Source organism: Cheilinus undulatus, linkage group 5 (assembly GCF_018320785.1).
Source record: "Cheilinus undulatus linkage group 5, ASM1832078v1, whole genome shotgun sequence".
NCBI classification, from domain to species: Eukaryota; Metazoa; Chordata; class Actinopteri; order Labriformes; family Labridae; genus Cheilinus; species Cheilinus undulatus.
Genome location: NC_054869.1, coordinates 38,292,691 through 38,319,556, shown reverse-complemented (window position 1 = coordinate 38,319,556; position 26,866 = coordinate 38,292,691). Strand labels below are relative to the sequence as shown.

Below are 26,866 nucleotides of genomic sequence, written 5' to 3'. Positions count from 1 at the left end.
AGCCGTCTTCCAGGAGATACTGATTTCCTTTTCCGGCAGGACTTGACACCTTACCAGAGCAAAACCAGATCTACCAGAAACTGGTTTGCTGATCATGGTACTACTGTGCTTGACCAGCCAGTCAAAGAGACACCAGACTCAACAAAACAGACGAGCTAAAGGCTGCTATCAGAGCAACATGGGCTTAATAACACCCCAGCAGTGGCTCCATGCCACACCACACTATTGCAGTAATTCTTGTAAACAGAGCCCCATCTTACAAAGTCCTGGTAGTGGAAGTACTACTTGCTCTGGACCATGACCACCAATGGCCCCCACAAACAAAACACAGCTGCCAACATTTCATGTAAAAATTAAAGTAGGAGAAAGTAAAAGTCTGACGCTTCTTTCTCAAACCTCTCACCACTAGAAGCTATCTTTATTAAGGCCACTCTCACTTGACTGTTTTCTGTTTTTATCCCGTTAGTTTTTCATAGAACTGGAGCTCTGACCTTTGGTCAACCCTGCTCTATCTTTGCTTGAGGGATGCCAAGTGACTTTTTATTCCAATGATAAAGATGTCATTAAATTACACACTAAATTATTTTGAAATATATAGCTTCACAGTAAATTTTGATACAGTTACAAATAGTTTGACCACTGCTCATGTACAGGGATTCAAATTGGTTCCAGATGAGTTTTAATCTGTGTTGCATGCCACATCTTAAATAAATCAAATCAATATTTGTAAGCACTTTACCGAATTATGTTTTTATTAGAAGCAGTGTGCTCGATTTGGTTGTTATTTTTTCTTCTTCTTGGCAATCAAAATTTCTGCCACACCAAAGATTTATCATGCTTTATTTGTGTACTGCAGCAGTAAAATCAAGAGGCATGTCCAATTTAATCTGCTGGCGAACTAATTCCATCTTCTCGCTTAATTTTTTGTGGAAAAAACACAGAGGCTCATGGGGGATAACTCTCAATCCACAAGGTTCATATGTAATGAAAGTCTTGTGAAAATGACTTCTCTCAGACACAGAGTCTCTTTTTTTATTATGTGGACGAATCAATTCAAATATCTTCTTTCTTGTGCATATTTAAAATTAGACACAACCCCATGCATGTTTGTGTTTTCTCTTTCTTGGCCTTGTGTTCAAGCATTAATGACTGTTATGTAAGGTCAGCTGTACTTCTTGGATGAAAACTCTTTCTGCAGTGCCCTAGGTTGTGGAGGGCAGTGTCAAATGCAAAATGTATAAACCAAAGCAGGAAGGGAATAGCAGTTTAGCAGGAGAATTTGTGTTTAATAGATGGTAATATTAAGCTTGATTGATTTGAGTTACTCCTACTTTCTTAGTTTGACCGGTAAAAACCTCCACTTGTTTGCCTCACACTTAAGGAATCATCTCAATATTTATCCATCACTCAGCTTATGTCTGAGTCAACATACTGTAGCTGAGAGGGTCATTGACATTGGCCCCAACTTAATAATTATCAGCCATAAATGTTTGCATTGCTATGAACTAATTATTATATACACTTCACCACCGTGGCATGGAGTCATTTCTCACAGGGGAAGTGTTGACAGTGTTCAGGACATTTTGCATACACTCTGATAATATTTTCCTTATAAGGACTTTGCTTGGTTTTGTGCAGGATGTGTATTTTTGCAGGAATTTTGTATAAATAATAACACTAAGGAGGTAGAACAAACTGTCCAGGTTTAGAGCTGATATAACATGTTAACAAACAGATCTCCTCTACATCTATGCATAGGCGTATCACCATCAGGTCTTACTGAATGACTGCCTCTCACTGAAAGATTTTCAGTCTGATTAGATGTGAAAAATGTGAGAGACCCCACGCAAAACTCCACACCACGCCCAAACATATTTCAATCATGAAGAGACCTGACTCTTTAAACTGTATATAAATCTCTCATACTCCAGTGCAATTTGATTATTCACAACAGGCAGGCAAATGGGAAATATTTTTGAACTACTTTTATTGAAAATCTATGTAAGACAAAAAGAAAAACCTATGGAACAAGACTAGGAGACAATATAAATAAGGGCTGTACATGTAATGAGAGCTGGATGTGAGTTAAAATTGATTCGCTGTGGTTGTTTTGCTTTCTTCCTCAGTCAGCTGGCTTCCCAAGTGGCTATTGTTTCAATCGTGCATGCTTAGGTGCCCCTGGGATTCCACCCTGGCAATAGGATAACAGACTGTAAATTTTAAACATGTTTAGTATGTTTAAACATATGTGCCTCTAAGCAGATTGGACCACTAATAACTAACTCACGCCACAGAAAAATCAGGAGAGAGGATCTCGAGAAGCATCATTGTAAAAAAAAAAACCCAAAAACTCATGCATGAAAATAAAACTGTACATTTTAATAATACTATTAAGGGTAGCCCGATTGATCCGCAGCCAATCATGATCTGCCAATATTTATCAAAAATACTTGATTAGATGTACAGTAGTAATGCTGGGATTTATCGGTCTGATCCCATGGTTGATACTCCAGCATCCGCACTTTCTGCAGCTAGCTGCCTTACATTAGCTATTAGCAAATTAGCTAATATAACAGAAATCATAATGCTTTTAAGGTCCAGTTAGTGAAATAATTATAAGGAGAAGGTAAAGCCACACGATGTGTTTAGTTGCAATCAATCGATCCATTGATCTGCTAACTGCAAGGCTTAGATCAGCCAAGAACTTGGACTCATGCATGGGGTGATGGATATGCTGGGCAAGGCCGTGTGGTGCTCCCAGTATCTGAGCAGACAAAAGTCACCTCCAATTTCCTCATGCAGCGACTGCGGCGTGATCCACCGGCAACTCATACCGCGGAGCATCATCGCTCCCCCTCTAGTCTATCAGAGCATTTCTCCAGACCGGCAGAGGCACATCCATGGAGTACCACTTTGCTCCGCTTCGTTTGAGATACATTGCAGGTCTATTCTCACTGCTGGCCCCTGCCAAACCGCGTCAATACCCATTGATCAGAAACCTTCAAAAAAAGAATTCACAAGTGTAGAATATGCGGTACTTTCAAAATACAACACAATGCACGGTCTCCTGGTCGCACATTATCACTATATCAACATTACGTCTCATCCTGCAGTGAAAGCAAAGGGTCGCCAAGGTCCCTTGTCTTCGGTAGGAGAAAACCTGCAGCGCTTCAGTGCACGGCACAGTCATCCTATGTGGAAATTACGTGTCAGTCTGCCAGTCCTTGGTCCTTTTTGTCTTACTATCATCTTGAGAGGTGCTGGTTTGGCTACTCTGTGACGACTTCTCTTCAGCACATTTTTGGGTATCGTTGGTAAAGCTGAGTCTAATGCCGACTGGTCTGATCCAGCTCAGTGCATACTGGGTGCCCAGGACCCAGTGGGCTGGATCAGACGTCATGGGGGGGGGTCATCTGGGAGGGCTTGCATGGGCCTGGCATAGGCCTGGACTAGGCCGTTTGGAGGCCAGAGCACTACAGGGCCGAGGCTGAGGCGACAAAGTGCTGAACCAGCATATGCTCCCATACCTGACCTGACCTGATTCTTCTCTGTGGTGTTTCGCTTGTTTGGCTTGAACAATTGGCCGCACTATTCAACACTGCCACAACAATTTCTGGTTGTATTTAATGAGTAGTGTGTATCCTTGAGCATCCAGAGAAGGTGCAGAATGCAGAGGAAATAAAGGCAATATACAGACAGAGAACTCCATTTTACAATATAAATATAGAGCATAGAACATAAATTCACTTTCTTATTTTTGCCCTTTGTAGTTTAACTATATTCAGTTAATGAAAACTTTACAATTACATTGTAGTCGTTAGGCTACATTTTGGCAAAATTTTCTCCCTTGAAATTAATTAATTAGGAATTGTATTAGGAAATGGTGTAAATGCAACAGGTTGTATCAGCTGGTTCTCTAAAATTAAACATACGTGCCATCAAAGTTTTTATCATTAAATTTCTGTTTTTTTTTTTAGCTTGCCAGTGTCTTGTCCTTGCTACAGTAAAAAGGGTCATGGAGGAATATTTCCAACATATTTTTTTCCACATTAATATTGTTTTGGACAGGCAGAACCTACCAAAAATCAGCATGATTATCTGGCCATTTTACCCTGTTTTAGTCTGTCAGCTTTAAATATGTGCAGTTAACTTCTTCAATCTACATTTGGTTTGTTCAAAATAATCCCTGAATTCTGTCTTATTTTCTACCTCACTTTTTTCCTTTCTCCCCCTCACAGCTACCTTGAACATTATGGAGTTAGGCTGCAGAGGGGTGCCTGTCGTCTTTAGACAAATACCGTCTTGTGCTAACCTTGAACCTAAGCGTGGACAGCCCACTCAGCTCACGGTCTCAGCAGCGCGGCTTGGTCCCTGTGTAGATTTGTTTGGAATTGTCAAAACGCTGAGAATTTAATGCAGCAGCTTCCCTGAATGTCACGGGACTTAGAAAGTGTAGAATTCATTTAAGAAGTGTTAACAGGATCCATCTGGCTCCCCTCATGTGGGGCAGTGTGGAGGATCGATTTTCGTTGTCACAGTTTACACAAACGGGGCTTCCGTACTGTAAACACCTTACTGCAGTTTGAATTTAGCTTTCATTAAATTTGGAAAAGTACCAAGAATTCAGATTTCTTTATTTCTTTTATATCTTATCCTGTATTTTATTGAATTGCCGGGATATTCATTTATAAAGACACTGTGTAGCTGTATAATACAGTATATGTTTGTAATAGAAGGAAAAGCATGCATCTTTCCTGGACTATATTTCTCTCTCGGTCTGAAGGATTTCCTTTGTGTCTCTGTGTGTGTTTATTGCCCTCAAATGCAACATGTCTGCGTGTAGCTGTGTGTGTTCTCCTAGTGGAATTTATGTTATTTGCTGTTAACACGGCTCATAATGGAGCATTGAAATCAGAACCCCTCCAGGCTTGGGCGAATGGCGTGCTCCGCCTGCCTCAAATGATTACACCCCTCTGCCCTCGGGGGCAAAAGCAGCCCGTTCTGACGAGGGGAAAGAATGCGATTGATCCAGACTCACCCAAAAATAATCAAATCAATTCATTTTGTCCTCTTTCAGCTACGCCGCTGTGCCAGTCTTTTGAAGTGTTCAGCTAAAAGAGTCAAGGAAAAAGTGCCTTAATCTTCAGAAAAACGGATCCTTTCTGCTCAGCAGTGCTGCATACGTCAGTACGTGTGTCTCAGAAAAGCCTGACTCCCCAGTGAGACTACTGTTAAATGTAAGGTCTTTCTCTGTGGGAGGAATTCATTTTGCTACACTTCCACAAACACAATGGAACATTTTTATTAATCCAGGCTATGGCTTGGAGCGGAGAGACTTAGTTCAGTGGCTTCAGAGGAATTTTTAAACTAAAACTAGAACAGTCCTCTCTTTGGACAGGGCACACACAGAGACCCAAACACAAATAAACATGCAAAACTCACTATTTGTTAATGCTGTACCTTTAATGCTTTTGACAACAAAACAGGTGTTTGATCCCTGAAGCTGACGGGAGATTTTATTAGTTTGTACAGAACCAGGAAACATCACAGTGGAGCCCTCACACCCCACACACTGTGCTCATTTACATCCATGTAGTAAAGTAGGATAGATAGATCCTTTAACCAGAGCTACAGCCAGTCTTTGGCCACAGGCCCAGCTAGAGGCAGGCGGCTGAACTGTAGTTTGAGATTGACATTTGACCAGCATTAAAGATCAGTTTATGAAAATATTGATAATCATTTGAAACTGAGTAGCATGGAATTTCAGAGATGCTGGACCATGGACCATGAGGTGGCTTGGAGGAAGAGACTGAAATATGGAGGATATAATGAGCAGAAGACTGGAAGTCTGGAAAAATGCCAGTCAACTGAGTGGTGGAGGGTTGTACCATCCACACCAGGGGTGACCAAACTATGGCCCTGGGGCCAAATATGGTACATTTGACACATTTTTAATTGGCCCTTAGCAGATTCTTAAAAATGAAATATGGCCCACGTACATGAACGTGAAGCTTGTGCTTACTGCATTGTACTTCTTAGTTTCAGAACAATTGTGGTGCTACCATGGTAATTCTGTAAACAAACATTTTAAGATTTTTTTTTCGGGGGGGTGTGGGGAGGTTGTCTTTATTTTAAAGAGGAGGACAGTGGATAGAGACTGGGAATAAGGGATGAGAGACTGAGGGAGAGACAGGCAGGTAGGATGCCACAGGCCAGACTTGAACCTGGGCCGCCCATGTAGACGGGGCGTGACCTAACTGCTAGGCCATCTGCACCCATGTAAACAAACATAAGAATTTAATGATACGTATATATTTTTGGATGCATACTGTAAATGTTAAACATATTGGCAACCAAAACAACAATGTTTTGATTTACTAATTGTTGATTACAGCAGCAAATAGCAGGACCAATAGAATTCTAGAGGCAGAGCCGGTGGTAGCTTGGGCCAGTCAGGACCTCCTTAGCATCCTTAAAATGATTAGCTGTTTTCCTAGTCAGCTGATAAGTCGCTGTTTAAGCAGACTCACTCACTAAGCATATCTTAACCTACATTAGGTTGTTTTAACTAACTTTAATATCCTCGAGGTATATAAAAGTGGTCCCACTGCCCCAGTATGTTTTTGTAGCCCTCGAAAACATTTTGGACACCCCTGGTCTACAATGACGACAGACTGACTGTGAAAGAGAGAATGATAGATATAAAATATGACAGGTGCTAATGATTGGTCAGACGAGTTGTGTGAATCTGATTGGTTTAGTTTTCCTGCTTGATCTCCATTAAAAATACAGCAACACTTTTTGGCTTATGCCCTCTTCAGGGTGCAGTGACACACAGTGCTCACATTCCCAGGTTCAAGTTCACGTTCAGGTTACTTTATTTGTAGCCGTAGGTAGATTTGTTGTGCAGTCAGTGCACAACAAATCAGTCAGCACTGTGCAGTCAGTGCTTGCATTACAACATCCTTTTCAAAACGCAGATCACAGGACAGAAGCAACGAGAAACAGGAAAAAATTAAGGTTATTTAAAACCTCCTAAGACGTAACAGCCCACCCCACCCCCATCCCCTGAAAAGTGAAACAACATGCCAGAAACAAAGTAGTCCCATGAATACAACTATCCTGAGTGCCTCGATATGGAGCATTTATACAAATGTTTTTTGCTTCTTAAATTTTCTCTCTTTTTTAAATATATCACCTCCAATGAGCACTGGAATGCCAGAAGCACCTCTTTTACAGATAAAAGAATAGCTTTATTGGCGAGCAGATTTCTACATAAGGGGAATTTGTCTTGTTTTGGTGCAAGAATAATGAACACAAAAGTACAGTAAAAAGTAAAAAGCTATGAAACAGCAGCAGTACTGTTAAAATAAAGCAGCTTAAGAAGAATAAAGTTAAAACAAGTAAAACAATATGTGCAAGTTGTTATAGAAGAGTTGCAGTTGCACCAGAATGTGCAGAAGCATACTGTATTGTGTTTAAGTGTGTGAATCCTTTCTCTCTTTATCTTTATAAGTCCTCCTATATGTGTAAGGTTGCTGCCAGACCTCCTGACTGCTGTGTAACATGCAAGGCCTTCATTCTTTGTTGATGTATCACTTTGGGGATTTTGATTCTCTCTAGCCTCAGTGGAATGTTTTCTTAAGAAGTCCTTGCACAAATTGTGAAAAAATCTTAATTCCCTTGTCTTCCGTCGTTACGTCTTCTCTTATCTCTCTTTTTCCTCTCCTCTTCCCCCATCTACTCCCCCTTCTTTCTCATCTCATCTACCTTCCTTCCCCCCTCCCCTGCTTCTACTTCATTAGAGTGAAAACAAATGGGCAGTCCAGGTTGTGTAACAGAGAGGGGAGCAAACTCACACAGTCAGCATGAAAGCGGACTTGGGAAATAATGACAGTGACTGCTGCTGGCCCCTTTAGGGACGGCTGGTGAGGAGAGTAAGAGTTATCAAAGTAATGGAGGAGCATAGAGAGTAAGAGGAGGGGGCACCGTGAGGAGAAAAAGAAGGGAAATGATTCAACAAATGACGGAAACAAAAAGAAAAGAAAGGTTAAATTAGAGTGAATGTTTGCTAATACGCTTAAGAATTGCCACCTAAATGGTGTTCTGTGTAAGCAGTTTTGAAGCCTGTGCCCATTACCTGGAGTGAGGTGAAGCAGCGTTTTGGGGACACGTATGAGCGCGGCGGCATCCTCCGATAAAGCAGCCAGACAGACCTTGTTAAAAGAACAGACATCCCAATCAATATGGTAGTTTCACTGGTGCATCCAGCTGCTGGGGACTACACACGGATTGGCACGGCGCAGCAATTTGCAGATATAAACAAGGGCCTAATTGTTCAGGGCCCCGAGGTTTGGAGTGAGGAAAACAACAATGAAGCATGGTGAAGAGTTTAGAGGCATTTTAAGTCTCGTTTAGGAAATGAGAGTTTGGGAGTCGGGCGAAACTTTCTTTGATGAGTGTTGTTATTGTGAGCGGCAGGGATCCTCTGCTTCAAGTGAAAGGGAATTAGGAAAAAGCAAGTGTTAGATGGCCAGGTTTCACCTGCTCCCATTTTCCCGGCTTTGGCCAGTCTTGAATGTTCAAAGTCGGGGAAAGTAGTTTGAAAGAGTCATTTGCTATTTGTGATTTTCAGTGTAATCTTGGAGTCTCATCCCACACAGAGGAGCCGTATTGATTGGCGGTCTTAACTGAAGCCGACTCCTGATCATCCCTTCATCTTGTTTCTAAAGGGCAGCAGAAAGGGACAGTGAAGGAGAGAGGGTGAAATAAAGTGAGACACCGACAGAGTTCACTGAGTATCTGAGAGGAATCTCAGAATTGCCCTTCAACAAAAAAACTACCACACAAATCTGACCTGAGCTAGCTCCTGCTCACACTCGTACATTTCTTCACCTTACCTGTGCCTCGTCCTTGCTTTACTTCCCCCTTTTCCTTCCTCTTTTTTCCCTCTTTGTGTCTCCCTCCTTTACTTCTTCTCCTCTAAGCAAGGACAGCCAAGGTTGTTTGAATTTTGGATGCTGCTCACATCTTTTGTTCATTCAATTAGTTCATCCAAGTCAGCCTCTTCCCCACCCTTTTTCTCCCCCCTCTTCCCTCATCCAGCGGTGTTTACTCATCACAACGGAGGTCAACATAATCTCATGGAGTCATGAGCAGACAGTAGACGAGACACTGTAGGCCTGGGGACTCAGACTTTACCATTCCTGATGTGTTTTTTTGGGAATAACTCAAATTTATCTGTATTTTTTCCCTTTTTCACAGATATTCAGGGAGGCAGCAGGTGGTCACGGCCCTTTATTTAGCCTGCAGGCTCAGTGTCTGACGATGTCGGTGATAAATTAGCTATTAATGCTAATGACAATGTAGCTCCCCTCACTGAATGCTGTGTCTGTATAAATCTGATACATCCAGACGCGGGTAGGGTTTTTTGGGGGGTGAGTATTGATTAGCTCTCTGATTTATATCCAACTTGATAAGTGATTGCAGAATGAGTCGCCAATGGGGGTGTATTGTAAAAGCTTTGAATAAGTTTTGCAGAGGAAAAAGCCACAAAAGCTTTCTGATGACCTATGGCTGAATGACTTCAAACAAAGGAAAAGTTTCACCAAAGGGAAAAAATATAGGAAAAAAGGTGTTGATTTTTCATTGCTGCCAAGTTTTTTCCTTAAACTTTTAGAGAATAGAGTGAAAGGTTAAAGTCTGGGTACGCCGTGTTTTTGATTTAGCTTTCTTTACATATCCAGAAATGAACCTATAAATCAGAATGATGCGGTGTCATTGTGCGACGTCTGCACATTAGGCTTGATGAGATCACTGCCTTGTTTGTAACACTCCACAGCAGAGGTCATGTTAACCTGAATATTTTCCGTCTTTGACTGACTTTTTGGAACAATGACAGAAATAATCCGAGGGTTGTTTGTCATTTTGACAGATGGGAACACTGAGGGCAATCCAGTGTACCATTTAGTGATTATCTAAGACCAATTCAGGCAAGTTTACAGTATCACTGTTTTGTAACCAACACCAGCCCACATTTAAAACAGTCTGCTCTAAGAAGCTGCATCAGTCTGGATCCCTTGTGCACCTGCATGCTCTCACTCTCATGGCTTTTCCCCACAGAAATGAAGTTCAGCGGTAGTTATGCTCAGTGGTGGACTGTAGCAAAACTTTGCCAAACTGCTCAAGCTCTGTCATGTTGCATGGGGATCTGGCGTGAACGACCCTTTTCAAGTCAAGCCACAAATCCTCCATTGGATTGAGGTCTGAGCTTTGACTTGGCCACTCCAAAAACATTCACCTTGTCTTTTTGTGTGACTGTGGCTGTGTGCTTCAGGTCGTTGTGTTGCTGGGAAACAAATATCCCACGCCGAAGTTCTCTTGCAGACTGAATAAGATTGTCCTTCAGGATTTTTCTATATTTTCCCACATTCATTTTCTCCTCTATTTCCCAGACCTTCCAGGGCCAGCTGCTGAGAAGCATCCCCATGGCATGATGCTGCCACTACAATGCTTCACAATGGGGATGGTGTATTTGTGGTGATGTGTCTTGAAAGCATCTTGTCTGATGACCAAAAAGCACCATTTTGGTCTCACTGGACCAAAGAACTTCCTTCTACTTTACCATAGAGTCTCCCACATGTGTTTTGGTGAACTCTAGTTGAGATTTAATAAGTTTTCTTCTACAGTGGCTTTCTCTTTGCCACGCTCCCATAAAGCTTTGACTGGTGAGGAACCTGGGCAACCGTTGTTGTATGCAGAGTCTCTCCCATCCCAGCAGCTGAATCTATAACTCCTTCAGAGTAGTCATAGGTGTTTTGGTGGCCTCTCTCACCAGTCTTCTTGTACTGTCACTCAGTTGTGAGGACGGTCTGATTTAGGCTGATTTACACATGTGCCATATTCCTTCCATTTCTTGATGATGAATTTCACAGAACTTTGAATGGATATTCAGTGCCTTGGAAATTTTTTAGCATCCATCCCCTGGTTAACACTTTTCAATAATCTTTCTTCTGAGTTGCTAGGAGTGTTCTTTTGTCTTCATGGTGTAATGGTAGCTAGGAATACTAATTAGCTAGTGACTGGACCTTACAGACACATTAAAGGTTTGGGTTTTTTTTTTTTTTTTGTCTTTTCCTTTTTAGAAAAAAAGCCAAATTATAATGATATTGGTGTTAAGGTATTGATCCATCATGAGCCACAGACTGTATCTAGTAATGATAACAAAACTGATGAATGACGGAAATAACACCTTTTGACTTCATTTTCACGACCCTGTCCAAATAGAAAGCAGACAGTGAGAAAAAGTCTGAAGCAACCTCTGATCCACAAAACTAATCCAACTTCCCCGCTGTAAAGAATCACTATGAAGTCTATATCATGATTTTCTTCTATAAAGGACAGGGCCAAGCTGACCTTGTTCTATATTTATACTATGGACTAAGGGAGTCATGCCAAGAAAAACAGAAAAAAAGTACACTGAAGCTCTGCAGTGATTGTCTTTAAGGAATTCTGCATGTGCCTGACCTCCAGTAAGCTGCTCTGGAATTTGTTCCTTTAGTTTTTAGAGATGTGTGTGTTTATGTGTGTGTGTGTGTGTGTGTGTGGGTGTGTGTGTGTGTGTGTGTGTGAAACTTATTATGCTCTTTGCCATTTCAGTGGGGATGTGGTTATATTTACAGGGCATTAAACAAGTCTGCTGTTAAGTATTGAAGCACCCCTATGACACCAGTGTCAGTCTCTGCATGTAGTCTGATCATGAACTCCCCAGCTCTGCCTGTAACTCTGTTTTTCACCTCTCCATCCTTCTCAGTGCCAATGGTTGAATTATTGTACATTCAAACTTCTACCTTGAACAGTGAGATTTTTTATTACACTTCAAGCTTGTTTTGGATTTGGATATAGCACAATATCAGTGTAATAACAACATGCCATGGTCTTCTTTGGTCTAATGCTGAAATATTGTGCAAGCCTTATCTTCCATTAGCAGTGGATTCTGTTGCCCAGTGCCCCTTGCAATGTGTAACCCACCCCCATAGTGAATGAATTTCACATAAAGGGGGAGAAAAGATGCTAAAAGGGGCACTACCTCCCTGCATTGTGCCGCAAGCTATCCTAGCATGCTTTCTGAGATGCTTGCTGGATGGCGACTTTTAGCAGCTTTATTCCCTCATCATGTGAAATTCATCCGTTAAAACAAAAATGGTGTTTTACTGTTCAGTTAACAAACATTATGACACTGGGCCTCGACTGGTCTTGCTTTAGGACCCACTGGTCTCTTACATGACAAATTGCAACCTAAATTTTAAAAAATTCTTAACGACCCTGTTTATTCAATGAAAAATATTGCAGTTTGGATCTTGGTTAGAACAAAATACATGACTGAAAAGAGACAGGACAGAACTTACGTCAAATTTTTTGAGAGATCTTGAGGATTTACCTTATTATCATGGGAAAAGCAGCTTTGTTTTCACAAAAAAGTGAATAAATGAGTTAAATAATTTAAAAAATAATACTTATTATCACAGTAAAACAGAATAAAATTAAATGTTTGGATGCATGTCCACTAAGGACTTAAGTACTTCATATTCCATACAATTTTGTTCCAGACACACAATTGCGACCCGCTCTTGGGTCCCCTTCCACCAATTTAGGTCCACTGACACTTTATCATGTTTTTCCCACTTGGTGGGCACCTTATCATGTTTTGTCCACTAGAAGGGCATCATAGTAGGCACTTTTTATATCTTACCCACTGGAAGGACATCATGAAAGGCACTTAATCATGTTCTGCCCACTGGAAGGGCTCGGTGGAGGGTTCTTTATCAAGTTTGGCACTTTATTGCAAATTCGGCGCTTGGGACGGACAACCTAGATTGAGTGTAGTTTATGTTGAAAAGACTCCTTTTAATTTAAAGTATACCATGCAGGAGAGTGGATCTGAGCAGCTGTCTCTATGTGGCGAGAAAATGTCTAGTGGGGCCACACAAGTAACAGGGTGGTGGGGCGGTGGACCCTTGAAGTCATCTTTTGTTAATGGTTTTATTAGAGAGCCCCCTGGCAGTAGAATTTACATATTCAGAAATGCTATATCTCATCAGAAGCAGACACATCTAAACCCATGTGAACCTAAATTGATTAAATGCTATAAATATAAATGCATATAAATAATAAATCATGTATTATTCCTGAATAGATTCCATCTGTAAAGGACTTGAGGTGAGTCAGATCATATCTAAAATAGATCCAAGGACATTTGGACCTGATTCAAAATGCTGTCATCACAAACAGACCACTTTACTGTCCTCTCTCTCCTGCATGATGAGATCTGAGCTAATGGACAGTCCACTTTGATCCACATGGGTATTAGTCATATTGAACAGCACAATTACAGTGGGACTTTTTGCCGAAGAATATAAACTGAAAGTCCAAATATATATCTTCATCTGAACTTAATGATGCCTCTTGTCTTCATTGCATCTATTTAAATAAAGTTTTTTGTGCATGCTTTATACAAGAATTTAAAATCCAACCACAGATTTTTAGCTGCTTTTTCACAACTCACATTTTAATTAGCCATATTTGGTTTCTACCTAACAGATGTAGCTGTGATAGTGTTATACTGTGTTTTCTCCTGTGAGACTAACAAATAAATTGTGCAAAGCCTCTTGAGTCATGGCATGTTTTTCCTGCAGTCTGTAGAGATAAGCAGCCGGCGTGCGGAGAGGGATTGGACCGAGCTTTGTACACATTCCTTTAGTTACCTTTGTCACGCGTGATGGAGTGTAGGGTTTACAAACCTGGCCTCCAGAACCTCTCTCTCTCTCTTTCTGACCCTGTTAAGTTTAGCCCCTATTCCTCCCTACATATGTGTGCATGCACTGACACCTTTCTTTTCACTTCTGTTGATATTGTGCAGAGATGAGGTACAGGACCAGACCTTAGTTGTTGCAGTCTGTGCCTGACCTGTTTTCTTTTAAAGCTCATTCAGAGCCATGCTCTGCAGATTTCTGCAACCATCGCTCAGCTTTCTGAGACTAAATCAAAATGTTTTAGCTCAGGCTTTCCTCGGTAAAGAGCAGTCTATTCCTTAAGCTTCCTAGCCGATGCATCAATAGTTCGTTTAGAAGTATTGAATCCTTCAGAATAAGTTTGAGGCGACCTTTTTTTGTCTTAACACTTCTGAAATCCGTTTTTTTCCCTCCTCCTCTTATCTGAGACAAAGAAGTATCTTTTAGTTGTCCAGTCACTCGTTTGGAAACTTTACAGCAGGGGCTTTTCTTCTGAGCAGTTTAAAGAAGGCTATAAATCTGCCCTGTTTAAATCCAGACTTGTTTAAGCCGCCTTTTACTAAGACCTGATGCACTCCATTCTTCTGCTGCCTAAACAGGCTTTTTAAACATTTACCCCAAATGTATTTACTGGTTGACTGATACACTCTCTACATGAGAGGAGACGGGGAACGGGGGTATTTGTCTCTCTTTATGGGCCTGGGACCTGCAATGGCTGCCACATGGCCTGAGCAAATGGGATGAAAGAAGAAGGCAGGAGAAAAAACCTGCAGACCTGAGCTGTTTTAATGAAAACACAAAGGAAATAAAAGGAAAAGGGGTCAAATTTTAGTGGGGGGAAAAAAATACATTTTGCCACATCAAGGAGACAGCTGAATGTTTCTTTGTTGTCTGATATCTGCATGCATGCACATTCATTCAAATTCATCTCTGTTATTTAAAATCAGCAGTCTTGTTTCATTGCTTTTCATGGTCATTCTTCCTTTATACAATCTAGCCCTCTGTGGATTTGATTATTCAAAAGGAGCAGAGGCCATGTTTTTTGCCTTCTCTTTGTAAACTCTCTCCCTCTGTCTTTTATTCCATTTCCCTTGCCTAATCGCAAGGGGCACTCCCAGAGTGTATGTCTCCACACCGTGAGTACGATATGCATCTTCATGTTTGTGTATCTGATTATCGATTTACGACTCTGTTCTTCTTTTTCCCACTGAGAATGCAAGCTGCGGCTGCATTAGTCATCTTTACGATGTATTTTATTGCGCTGCTCACTAGAAGACGGACCAGGGCTTTGAGGTAAATGTATATTTTACGTGGTGATGGAGTGCATTTGCATGAGAGGATTAGTCTTAAAAAGGAGCTCGCTGTAAAAAAAGTGAGCACTCAAAGAAAAGGGCAAAGATCAGCCTGTCACTTACCCTCAGTCAGCATGTAAAAGCAGAGGAGCGGTTGTCAATGAACAGCTGCTTACATCAGCATATACAGTAAGCTAGTCAGGTTTACTGTGTTCAAATAAAAGGTGCTTTTTTGCCCAACATCATATCAGACATACATCTTTTTGTTCCACCCTTGCCCGCTTGTAAACTCTGACAACGGCACATTACCCGTCAGCATGCATTACAGCACGCTCAGATCTACAGGGCAGCATCTTTGAAGTTAAAATGGGGGAAAATATCATAAGTATAGGCCTCGCTCCAGATAGCTGTGGCTGCACTCCCAGATGCCTCTCAAAGATTAGAATCATCAGTGAGTAGTGATCTGCTCCATCGTATGGCGCTCCTACAGACTTGGCAGCAGGTTTGGAGGAGGGGTACTGTACAGTTCACTGGATTGGGACTGTAAGAGGGGAAAAAATTCTCTGCCTGAGCCATACATCCAAAGCACCATCCCAGACCTTTTCTCTGATATCATTATTTAAGCTTATGCTGCCTAGCAGCAAAATACAGCTAAGCCCAGAAACAGAATTTCACTGAAGGAAAGAAAAAAATGCTGAATCAGTGGCACTACTGTTGTAATCAGAGGAATCCCCTCTCTGCCAGCCAGTTACCCACAGCCCTCAGTCTGACCTTCATGTCTAACATCATCTCGGAGCCGCAAATACCAACCAGGTGTGGTGATGTCATCGCGTCTCATTCAACATACCACAGAGCCATGCAAAGGGCACTCAGCCGTGCTCTGAAAAGAGAAAGAGATTTAATCTTTGAAGCTTTAAAGGACAGGGACTTAAAAAATGTTTAAAATTTTTTTTTAAAAAAGCAGAGGGTTTCTGGTGCCAAACAGAAACTTATCCTTACTCACCAGAATGGTGGTTTTGAGTGCACAGTGTCGGGGGTAACACATTACAAACTTATCCATTTAAGTACTCAGATAACTTTATCATTGTGTAAAACTTAACTTCTGCAATTCAACCATCCATAGTTTGTTACTTTTCCACCTGGGAATACCGCCTTGCACTTATATATGCCCCTTCAAGGTATACCATCGCTGGACGGCGACCCCGACCTTGTACCTGCAAAATTCATTAACTTTTTTCCTTTGTCAGAGTAGATATTTGTGCAATTTTGAAGACTATCTCTTTGAGCAGTCTTGATATAGCATTACATTTAAAAGCAAAGAATAAACACAAGTCCCATAGACCTAGACCTCCAAAATGTGTTTAGTTCATCCTTGAGTCAGATTGGATTTCTGGGGAAAGTGTAATAAACTTTTCCACAAGATTTGGGAGTTTTTTGTGTGAATGTGCGCCCATTCATTCTGTAGAGCATTCATGAGGTCAGGAACTTATGTTGGACAAGAAGACCTGGCTCGCAATCTCTGTTCCATTTCATCTGAAAGGTGCTGAATGAGTTTGAGGCCAGGGCTCTGTGTGGGCCAGCCAAGTTCTTCCACACCAAACTCATCAAACCATGTCTTTATATTCTTTGCTTTGCACACTAGGGTGCAGTCATGTTGGAATATAAAAGGCCCTTCCCCAAACTGTTGCCTCAAAGTTGGAAGCATAGCATGGTCCAAAATGTCTTGGGATGCCAAAGCGTTAAGATTCCCCTTCACTGGTGGTAAGGATCCTAGCCCAAACCCTGAAAAAAAGCCCCATACCATTATTCCTCCTTCACCAAACTTCACAGTTGGCACAATGCAGTCAGGCTGGTAACATTCTCCCTGTATCTGTCAAACCCAGACTCACCAGTCTGACTGCCAAACAGCAGTCAGCAGCAGCAGCAAAAACGTTATTCATTACTCCATATAACGTGTTTCCATTGCAACACAGTCCAGTGTCTGTGCGCTTTACGTCTCTTCATCAGACTCTTGGCATTGGACTTGGTGATGTGAGGCTTGCATGCAGCTGCTCAACAGTGGTAACCCATTCCTCAAAGCTTGCACTGCACAGTTTTTCGTGCTTACATTAATGCCAGTGGAAGTTCAGAACTCTTCAGCTGTGGAATCAGCAGAGTCTTGGCGACTTTCATGCACCATGTTGCTTCGCTGTTCTGTATTTTTTAAGTGATCTTCTGCTTCGTGACTGAGTTGCTGTTGTTCTTAAACACTTCCACTTTCTTCCACTCACTTTGACTTTGGACTATCAAGCAGAGTTGAAATTTCACAAACTATCTTATTGCAGAAGTGGCTAGGTACTTCATTTTTAGCCTGTGTTCTGATTGAAACACCTGAATTCAATAACTAACAGATGTGGCCAAATACTTGTGTCCATTTAGTGTAATCTCTGGTTCATTTCATACTTTGTTGTGATGTCTATCATGTAAGCAACAAAAAACACCTCACGTTCACACATTGAATTCATCCAACTGTCTCATGCTTTTGTGGAAACTATTTTTTCTGCACATATCATCTCATGGCCTCCATAGAAGCTTACTTTGAGAGGTTTCTTTTTTTCCAAATACTGACATTTTTTGGACTTAAAAAGACTTACAGTTGTCATATTTTTGCAGCAGAGGAGAGTTAATGGATGATATTGATGTATAAACGCCCGTCCCAAATGATTTTCTGTCAAAAGAGTTTCTATAAACTGGCAGTCAGTTATATAAAAAATGTGCATGTCATTACAAGACTAGAATTCATTAAAATAAGCCTCAAATCAGTAACAAGAAGTTTCTCTGCTGTGGTGTAACCTCTAATATCTAAAAGACCTTTGATTTGTTTGATAGTAAAATCACTATTTTCTGCCATGCTAATTGGCAGTTGCCTCTGCAATAGTAAAATGTTTGATTATCGGTCATTTGATGCTGTTTGTACGTGATGTTAATTACTTGTGAGGAGTTAAACACAACAGAGAGAGATGAATATTTAACGTTTTTTTTCTGCACAATCACTGCAATCAACAACAGCAGCAGAGACAAGTACAATAGTTAATCTTGTCATGATTTAAATCAAAGTAACTCAAACATTTAGCGTTGCTGCAACCAGCAATTAGAAAATGATTCAGCATTTTGATTGGGAGCTGTTTCTGTGTGTGCTGTGTTTGCTCACTAAGTGGAGATGCTCTTAATTAGCATTAATGAATGTTATGGCCTCCCATCAGTTTGACAGGTCTATTCTTTAGATCTGTTTTAATTGTAATTAAGCCCTGATTAATGAGCTGGGGGATGTTTCATTCTCTTTTCAAGAATATAGCCTAATATGTTATGAAGGCAGTCAGGGGTTTGTCGTTTTATCTGCTAATGAGGCTCAGCCATATGTCATAACAAACCCAACTTCTCTCTGTCGCAGCTCTCGGATGGCTCTGTTCAGCTGCTCTTCTGCTCCTGCTTTGGTCCTCTGTGAAGGTGACATGCAGCCATCTTTGTAGGGAAACCACAGGTGTTTGTGTGGAGATAACAGCTCTGAGGTCATCCCTGCAGCTAAAGGTTTACACTGCAGTCTTCTCTTAATCGAGGAACCTCTAATGTTTCTGGTTATTCCCCTACTACAGCTGTCTAGTAGAGATGTCAAACGTCTCCAAAGAAATACCAAAAAATAGATGATTGGTCAGTCAACTGACGCTCTGATTTTATGATTAAAGGAAGAGCTTAAGTTGGACTATTAGGTAAAAACCTAAAGGGGGGAAAGAAAAATTAATTAATCCTCCTTGTTTCTAAAATGCAGAGTCTATTATTAAAATTGGCATGATTATTGGCCCTTGACAGCATTTTTAAAATATTTTCTTAAGGAATAAAAAAAAAATCTTTTCACTAATCTGGATGTTTCATCAAGCTCCTAAGACAAAAGGTTTATTAACCTTTGAAATAATAAGTGAAACTTTTGAATAAATTTGTGTAGGAGTCTTAAAAAACGCTACTTTTGGTTAGGCTGGTGAATCTCTTAACATCCTGCACAAAAAGGCACAGAGATCAGCAGCAAGTCTTTGATTGTCTTTTCATTTTTTTTTGATGCTCTTTGTGAAGAAGATTGCCAGAGGAAATATCCAAAAATACTTCCTTTTTTAATCTCAGTGTGGTCAACATGCCTATTTCAGTTTTTCAGTTCGATCTTTATCAGAGAGAAAATGTGGATGTTTGATTTATGAAACAATCATTTTACAGCTGTGATTCTCAAAACATCTCATAACAGTGACTTAGAATCTAAAGTGAGTACCCCTGAATAAGGATGTTCTTAGGCGTCTTTTTCGCCATTCTGCTGAACGCCTGGTTAAATACAGTTTAACCGACTAGCCTAAAGAGAAGAAAATACTTAGAAAACAGTCAAATTCATCACAGGATCATTGTGTTAACGCACTGGATGTACTGTGTAGAGTGTAGCTAAGATTAGCAGCTAGCACCACCAGCCTTCGTTTCTCTTTGCAGATAAATATCACGCTTTGATATGTGGCCTTTTTGTAACTGCAATTATACGTACGCTCAAACCATGAAAGCCTGCCATACCGCGCTGTTCCTACTACACGCTAACTGCTAAGCTTCTCATATTTACTACTAATTCTCAAAGTCAAAGAAGGATCCTGGAATGTCCATTTTCGAAGGATACTACATCATGGACATCTGTTGGATGACTGTTCCGATGTCGAGGACCCTCAACATTTTTCCAAGGACTGAGTCCTTCAAACAGAGAATTTTCAAGGGTACTCATACAGTCCTTAACAAATTTATTAGACCACCCTAACCCTTACAAAAGTAAGGTTTATGCCACAGCTGCCCTAAATTAACAGCACTGGTAATTACCAAAATCCTTTTTTATGTTTCTGCAATGGTTAATACACCAATATGTAGAAGCTCTTTAACCGAAATGATATTTTTAATGCTAAAATATAATTATTATTGTTATCCATGAATTTTCAAATTTACTGATTTACAAAAAAACTGATAAAATAGTAAAGCACATTAATATTTCTTGATTAATATGTCAAATTTTAGTTATTTACTTGCATTCCTGAACAGAAAAATGAGTTTTAGTGGTTGAATGTTATGCTTGATTCATTTCTGACTTCTCAGAGAAGCCCAGTGAGCCGGCTCAAATTTGGGTGAATTCAGTGTGAAATCCCTCATTCCTGTTCAAAACGTGGAGAGCTCACTGAAAATGAAAGAGTCCGCATTAAAGCACTTCATGATGCTGGATGGTCTCTGAGACAAATATGTCAGGTGGTCTAATAAATTTGTCAAGCACTGTATGTATCCTCCACTTTCAGGAATTACCAATCCAATTTGCACTCTTTTCCTTCTCTTAAGAAAAAAAAACAAAACAAACAAAAAAACAGTGCAATATGCTGGGCCCTCAAACACTTAATACACTTCTGAATGTCCTGTTTCCACTGTAAATATATTTTTATTTCATGGCATCAAAGCAAAGCTGCACAGGTGAAATTAGAGCCATATAATATGATTATATGATCATTTTATTATATATATTGTGATAATATGATGATGTGTTAGCACATTAGACTGTACTGAGAAAAGTTGTTGTTAGTACACCTCCCATTTTGATTTCTGCCGCTGCCATGCACGTATATGGGCAGGACCATTCCTATGATGGCCTTTTCCAATTGTGTGTTCAAGAGTTGGCAGGGAGGATTCTGGCCTCTCCTCTGAGGGGCCAGACTCAGGAAGATCCTTCCTATAGAAGAAGGATCATGGACTTTGAGAAACAGCTTAGATCTGGTGAAGTGCCAGGGGAAAACTCAGACAAGAAGGTCATTAACTGAAGCTACAGTGGGTACAAGCGGGAGGCTCATTACAGTTTAAAAGAGCGTTATAGACTGGGATTTCAAGCCTGTGTTTAAAAAAATATGTAAGTAATTTGTTTAACCAACTGGTAAATCTTGTGCCGGCTAATTTGATAAATGAATTTAACCGTTTAACCGAATCCCGAACCCTGAAACATTGTTCTATTAATGCATCAGCCTCACTAATCAATCAGTGATCACAGCACTGAAAATACTGCTGTAATGTTCTCACTTCTTCTAAATTTAATGCTCCCTTTCAGCAGTTCAGGTCTCAGAATATTATTTCTAATTTAAAAGCCCTTTGCTGTTTGTGTATTTGTCTCTTCAGTAATGGCTGGAGGGGGAGCAGAGGCAGGTTTTGGCACTTATTCTCGAGAATTTCCACACATTGTCTCCAAACATCTGAAATATGCAGAAAAGAAAAGTATGAACATAAAAAGCATTATGGCCTTGTGATCTTGATTGTATTTAAATTTTTGACTGTATACACTCAAAGAGTCTGTTAAGCCTCCGAGTGTTGGCGTTTAGATCTGGAGCTCCAGATTTAGTTTCTTACTTGGGATCCTTACGGTAAGCTGACCAGTCTTGTAGTCTTATTGAATCACTTTGGCTTTGCAGAGTCTCCATTTTTCTTCTGTTAACTGAGAGGCTATGGTCGTCTCTTCTCTTCAGCAGACTTATTTCTCTCTGCTGCTCCGAATTTTTGTCCATCTGTTTTCCCAGTTCCTCTACTTGACAGGAAATGCTGATAGCCTCCACTTAAGGAAATGGTGCTAAATGAAGAAGGAATAAGAGTGAAAATGACAACCAAAACATGTCATAACCTAAGCTAGAGCCAGGGAAGTCTTACCAAGTGAGACTTTGCTTCCAGAAATCACAGAAAGTGAAGGCACTCCTTCAGTTTCTGGAGAGTGAGCTGGAGGAAAACTGTGAAACACTTTGTCACTGCTTTGGCAACAACGGATGACTGTGTGTTCAACATGTGTGCGAGTGTTTATACATCATTTCCCCTGGAAAGTGTCATGCTCTGGGTGGGCTCTGGGTGGGGCTCTGCTCTTTGTCAGATTCTCAGGCGTTCTCACTCCGGGCTGTCAGAGAGGCTCTGACGGAGTGTTAGCCTGGCAAAGAAGTGCGGGAGTGGCTATTAGCTGCTTGTCTTTAAGTCCTCTGAGAACATGAAGGACTCATTAGCCTGTGAGCTCAGCTGTCCGCTGGTGCTAAACCCCACTGCCACAGTCCGCCAGTCTATGTGTGCATATGTGCACACACTGTGTGCTCTTTAGAAATTACCCTTTACATATTACATATTAGTCTGGTAAACTGCCGCGTTGACATGACATTAACAGTTCAATCTGTGTTCCTGATTATCTTAATGAGGCATCATGGAGGGATGCCGAGTCGCTCCACTGATTTTTAAATCACTACTAAAATGAGGTCATTTAAAAACCTGAATTTATTAGACCTAAAGCTATAAGTCTTACATTTACATGTTTTAAGCTAATTGTATCTTTTTAATACATGTGGCTATGACTGATCCTTAGCTGGAAATATGGCAAAATCATTAAAGTCTCCATGACAGTAGAGCTACTATGACAATCGACTAAACTAATGAAAATGAGCCATACTATGAATCTCTCATAAAAGCTACGTGCTCATACTGTAAAATGATAAATGCCTTTCATGTAACAATAATTACAATGACCAAAAACATTGAAATTTAGAGTTAATTTAAGTCAGCTGTTCCCATCTTGTTTAGCCTCAGGACCCACAACTTCCTCCTTAATGCAAATCACAACCCACATTATGAACATTTGCAACCACTTGAATATCCTGATTTAAAAATGGGACCATTTGGACCTTACATGGAACAAATGTTCTACTAAATGAAAACACTGCATAGACTTTTTAAACTTAATTTTTCCAGGCACACATTTGGGAAACACTGAAAATCGCTTCACAACCCTCCTTGGGTCCTGACCCCATCCCCAATTAAGAAGTTAGGATTTAAATACTGGAGGAAAGGTTTAAAATCTTTCACCTTTTTTCATGCTGTGATCATTCCCTTCTTTTACTTCAGCAGTCTGAGCAAGAAATAGAGTCATGTTATGGATCTCATCATGTCCAATTGAAACCACAGGTCGCATAGGACATTATGTTAGCTAGGGCAGTGGTTCTTGACCTGGGGGTTAAAGGGGTAGCCAGATCCCGTCCAAAAAAACCCCAAGAATGTCCAAGTGCGAACACTTGGGGTGGTATCGGCGCCCGTCAGTATAAGTGCCTCTTTAATCAAAATTTTGTTTTGTTTTTCCATGCTTTAAACTGTATTTCTATTGAGAAATAGGAATTTACAAACAGAAATCAATGGTTTCCTGTCTAAATTTTTAGCCTCCCTGAAAGATACTACAACTTTCTGCATATCTGGCACTGAACAAAGCTGTTCCAATTAACGAACTGGCTCCTAACAAGACTTGAACACTTTTTGAGCCTATTCTACAATCAGTGACCTTGTAGTCAAACATGTAAAAACTGAGCAAACAAGAAAACAAACACAAGCACTATTGACTTGCTTGTTGAAGAGCTTTCACCTGTAACATGTCTTATCAGCAGGTGAACTGATCTTTAGAGTGACTTGCCAACATTCTTTTTAAGGAGTAAGTGTTTCTTTTAACTGATGTAAAACTGCTCCTTTATTAACTGTGTTGTTTGTGTGTTTTGCAGGTGAACGAGGAGACAGTGGAGAGGCTGGTGGTCCAGTACCCCCACATCGTTTTCAGCACGGTGATGCAGGACTGCAAGAGGACCCTGGAGAGAGCTTATCAAATGGGCTGGAGCCCCAACGCCTCCAACACCTCGTAGCTACTGCTGGATCACAGAAGAACACAAACACATAGCTACACAGAGGCCCCTTTTTGTGTATAGACTCACTCACACGCACAATGTTTGCAGTCCAGTCATGTTTGCAACTCATTCACTGTTCAAACATGCATGTGAACATGTAGCTACACAGTCACAGACAAAAAGTCAAGTCCATCAACTGTTTCATTTGAAGAAAACCTCCCATTTGAATAATTTCAGTTACTCGGGCCCTGTGGTGTTTTTTTTTTTTTTTAATTGTAAATTCATAAACCCACCAATCAGATTTTAAAGTCAACAGAAAACTTCTCATCATAATCAATTGTTATTGGTCAGATTATTTTCAACAATATTGTGGTTTTTTTTTTTTTTTTGAGAAGAGTCTTGAATAGTTTGTTTCGGTGCAGTGAGGAGCACTATTATGTGGCATTTGTTATCTAAGTGTTACTCAGCTGATAGAGTATAAAGCCTCATACATGATAAGTTCTCATCATCACCTTGAAGAATCCTGGATAAAGGAAGAAAGATTCAACAAGAAGCATCATGAATTAGACGCACGTGTCATTGTTTGAGATGTTGTTGAAAGTAGATTAAAATAGCTCCAATTGGAACCAATATTTAGCCTCTGCTGTGTGTAAACTGGACTCAACTGCAGCAGTTTGATCAGATGGGACAGAAAAATAGAAGGCGATCACGAGAGGAGGTCCAACAACTTCAGTCCTGGAGAAAACAGAACTGCCATAGCATCAGGCTACACTGGAGGCATTCTGAGAAATATCAGTAATGTTGATTTTGAACATTTAGAAAAATTTTCCTTTATTTGGTGTTTAGTAATTGTTAAAGACTTTTGTGAACTCCGCTTGAGATTGTTGATAGGGCTCCATTTTAGAAGGACAGGGCTCTTTTCTGTGACACATTATTGTAGTACAGAAGAATATCCAGGCTAGAATCACTCCAATTCAAGGCAGATGCACGGCAGGAAAAACAGCACTGATTATTCCTCCAAAACCTGCATGTTTACACTGAGACCTTCAGAGATAAAGAGCTAATGTCTGCAGAGGATCTGTCGCTAAAATGAGCCTCTGTTTGACGTGGGAAGAGTGCTGTCTTTGATGCCACACAGATTTACAGCTAACTGAGCATCACCTTGAGTCACTTCATAGCTTTCATGTTATGTGACACTTGTTGAACGGCCCCTGCCAGGCAAGACAGGCATCTAGAGCTTTAGGCTTCAGAGAAGCTGTCGGTCTTGGTTACTCCTGATGCATTTTAACCAATTTAAAATGAAAGAAAGTTGATGTTTCATTGGATGCACTATAGCAGTGGTTCTCAACTTTTTTTCTTAAGGGCCCCACTTATTTGCATCTCAGAAAATCTAAGCCCCTAATCTAATTTTTTTTTTTTTTTTTTTTTTTAAATTAACATCAATTTTAGTTGTTTTCAGTGACAAAATCAAAACATAACAGGCTTACAGACACTTGTTCCCAGAAAAAAAATCAATGTATAAACTAGCTACTATTATGCCAGTATGTAAGGGCCACTCAAAAATAGAAAAAATATAGTAAAGAGGATGTGTTTTAAATTAAAGAAAAAAAAAGACTTAAAACAATAACAATTAACTGTAAAAGTTGCAAATGTACATCAAAAATGTACACCTGTAGCTACCACCTCTTCCCCTTAAAAGTAGACAATCCAACCACTGATTTTAGTTTGGTTTCTTGTAACTTTTTGACTATATAATGTTGTAAATATATGATTTTAAAAACTTGAAATTTTGCAAGATTTTGACATCAAAATTTAAGGCCAATAACTGATATTTTTCTGTACATTTACAACTTTTTAAACTCTGAAATTCTAATGCAAAAACTGTTACTCCCTTAAAATACAGGTGGTAATGGGGGCTGTGGTGATTAATGGGAGGCAGAAATGGTCAAAAAGTATGAAAAATGGGTTAAGAGTGGTAAAACTGTTGCAAAAATGGCTGGATGTAGTGAAAAGGGGCAATAGGTTGGTAAATTTTTTGTAACAATGGCTTGTTAAAGTCGTGAAAGGGGTTAAAGGGTGGCAAAAAAATGATTGAGGCACAAATTAGATAAAAAATGGGTTACTTCAATGCAAAAAAAGGGGTAAAAATAGGCACAGATATTGGGAAAAGAGCTAGCAAAAAGTATCAAAAATGGGTCAAAAGTGAAGAAAATGAGCAAAACAGTGGGGAAAAGTGGTTAAAAAGTGGCATTTATAAACAATTTCAACATCAGAACCCAATAACAGCTTTTTTTTTTACCTGTTAGACAGGAGGCTATCAACAGTGCTACTGATCAAACACACATGTATTGAAATATTTGACATATCACAGCTGGTGAGGGCCCATTCACTGTTTTTTTCAGGGGCTAGGCCAATTCTGTGGGCTGGCCTGCCTGTAGCTACCACCTCTTCCCCTTAATGATCTTGACTGGTCTGTTATTTCTCTAACTGGGAACAAGTGTTTCAACGTGCATCTTTGCGAGAAGGATTTACCTGATCATGAATCTGACTAATTCTTCATCTTTATAAATACTGCAGCTCCACATAGTGGTTAGTGGTAGCTGCCACTGTCCTAAGCTCTTTTTGCCCTCTGGGCCTACATGCTGGCCACCTGACTGAAAGCTATGAATAAGGAGTGAAACCAAACAGTGCTTGAAATAGAAGTTGCCTTTACCTGAAAAACAAAAAAACTGGGTCATGTTTGGAGATTATTGTAACCACAACCTCTGCGATGACAGATAAGAGGAAACACTGCCTTAAGTGGTTTGTAGATCCATCCAATTAGCAATGTGGATTTGACCCAGAATTAAGTTTAGAAATGTTTATCTTCTCTCAGTTTATCTTATACCATTCTCCCATTATGATCCCATGATCTGATATATACATATAATAAATACTGTGTGGGATTTACTTAGCCTATTTGAGCATATACTTGTAATTTTATCTATGTAGCAATGCAATGAGGGATTTATCTTTCTTAGTGGTGTAGGATGTTAAGAAAAACTGGCCCAGCTCTATATCCAGGGTCAGTAGA

At 40.2% G+C, this 26,866-nt stretch overlaps 1 protein-coding gene across 1 annotated transcript in view; it reads left to right on the top strand.

Moving 5' to 3' along the window:
- The window catches only part of fbxl17 (F-box and leucine-rich repeat protein 17), a 416,200-nt gene extending 390,522 nt beyond the window's left edge, over window positions 1-25,678 (top strand). The window contains exon 11 of the mRNA XM_041786742.1: window positions 23,674-25,678. Within this exon, the coding sequence (XP_041642676.1) occupies window positions 23,674-23,811 (138 nt within the window). The 3' untranslated portion in view covers window positions 23,812-25,678. The remainder of the gene's footprint in view (window positions 1-23,673) is intronic.
- Window positions 25,679-26,866: the final 1,188 nt, after the last annotated feature.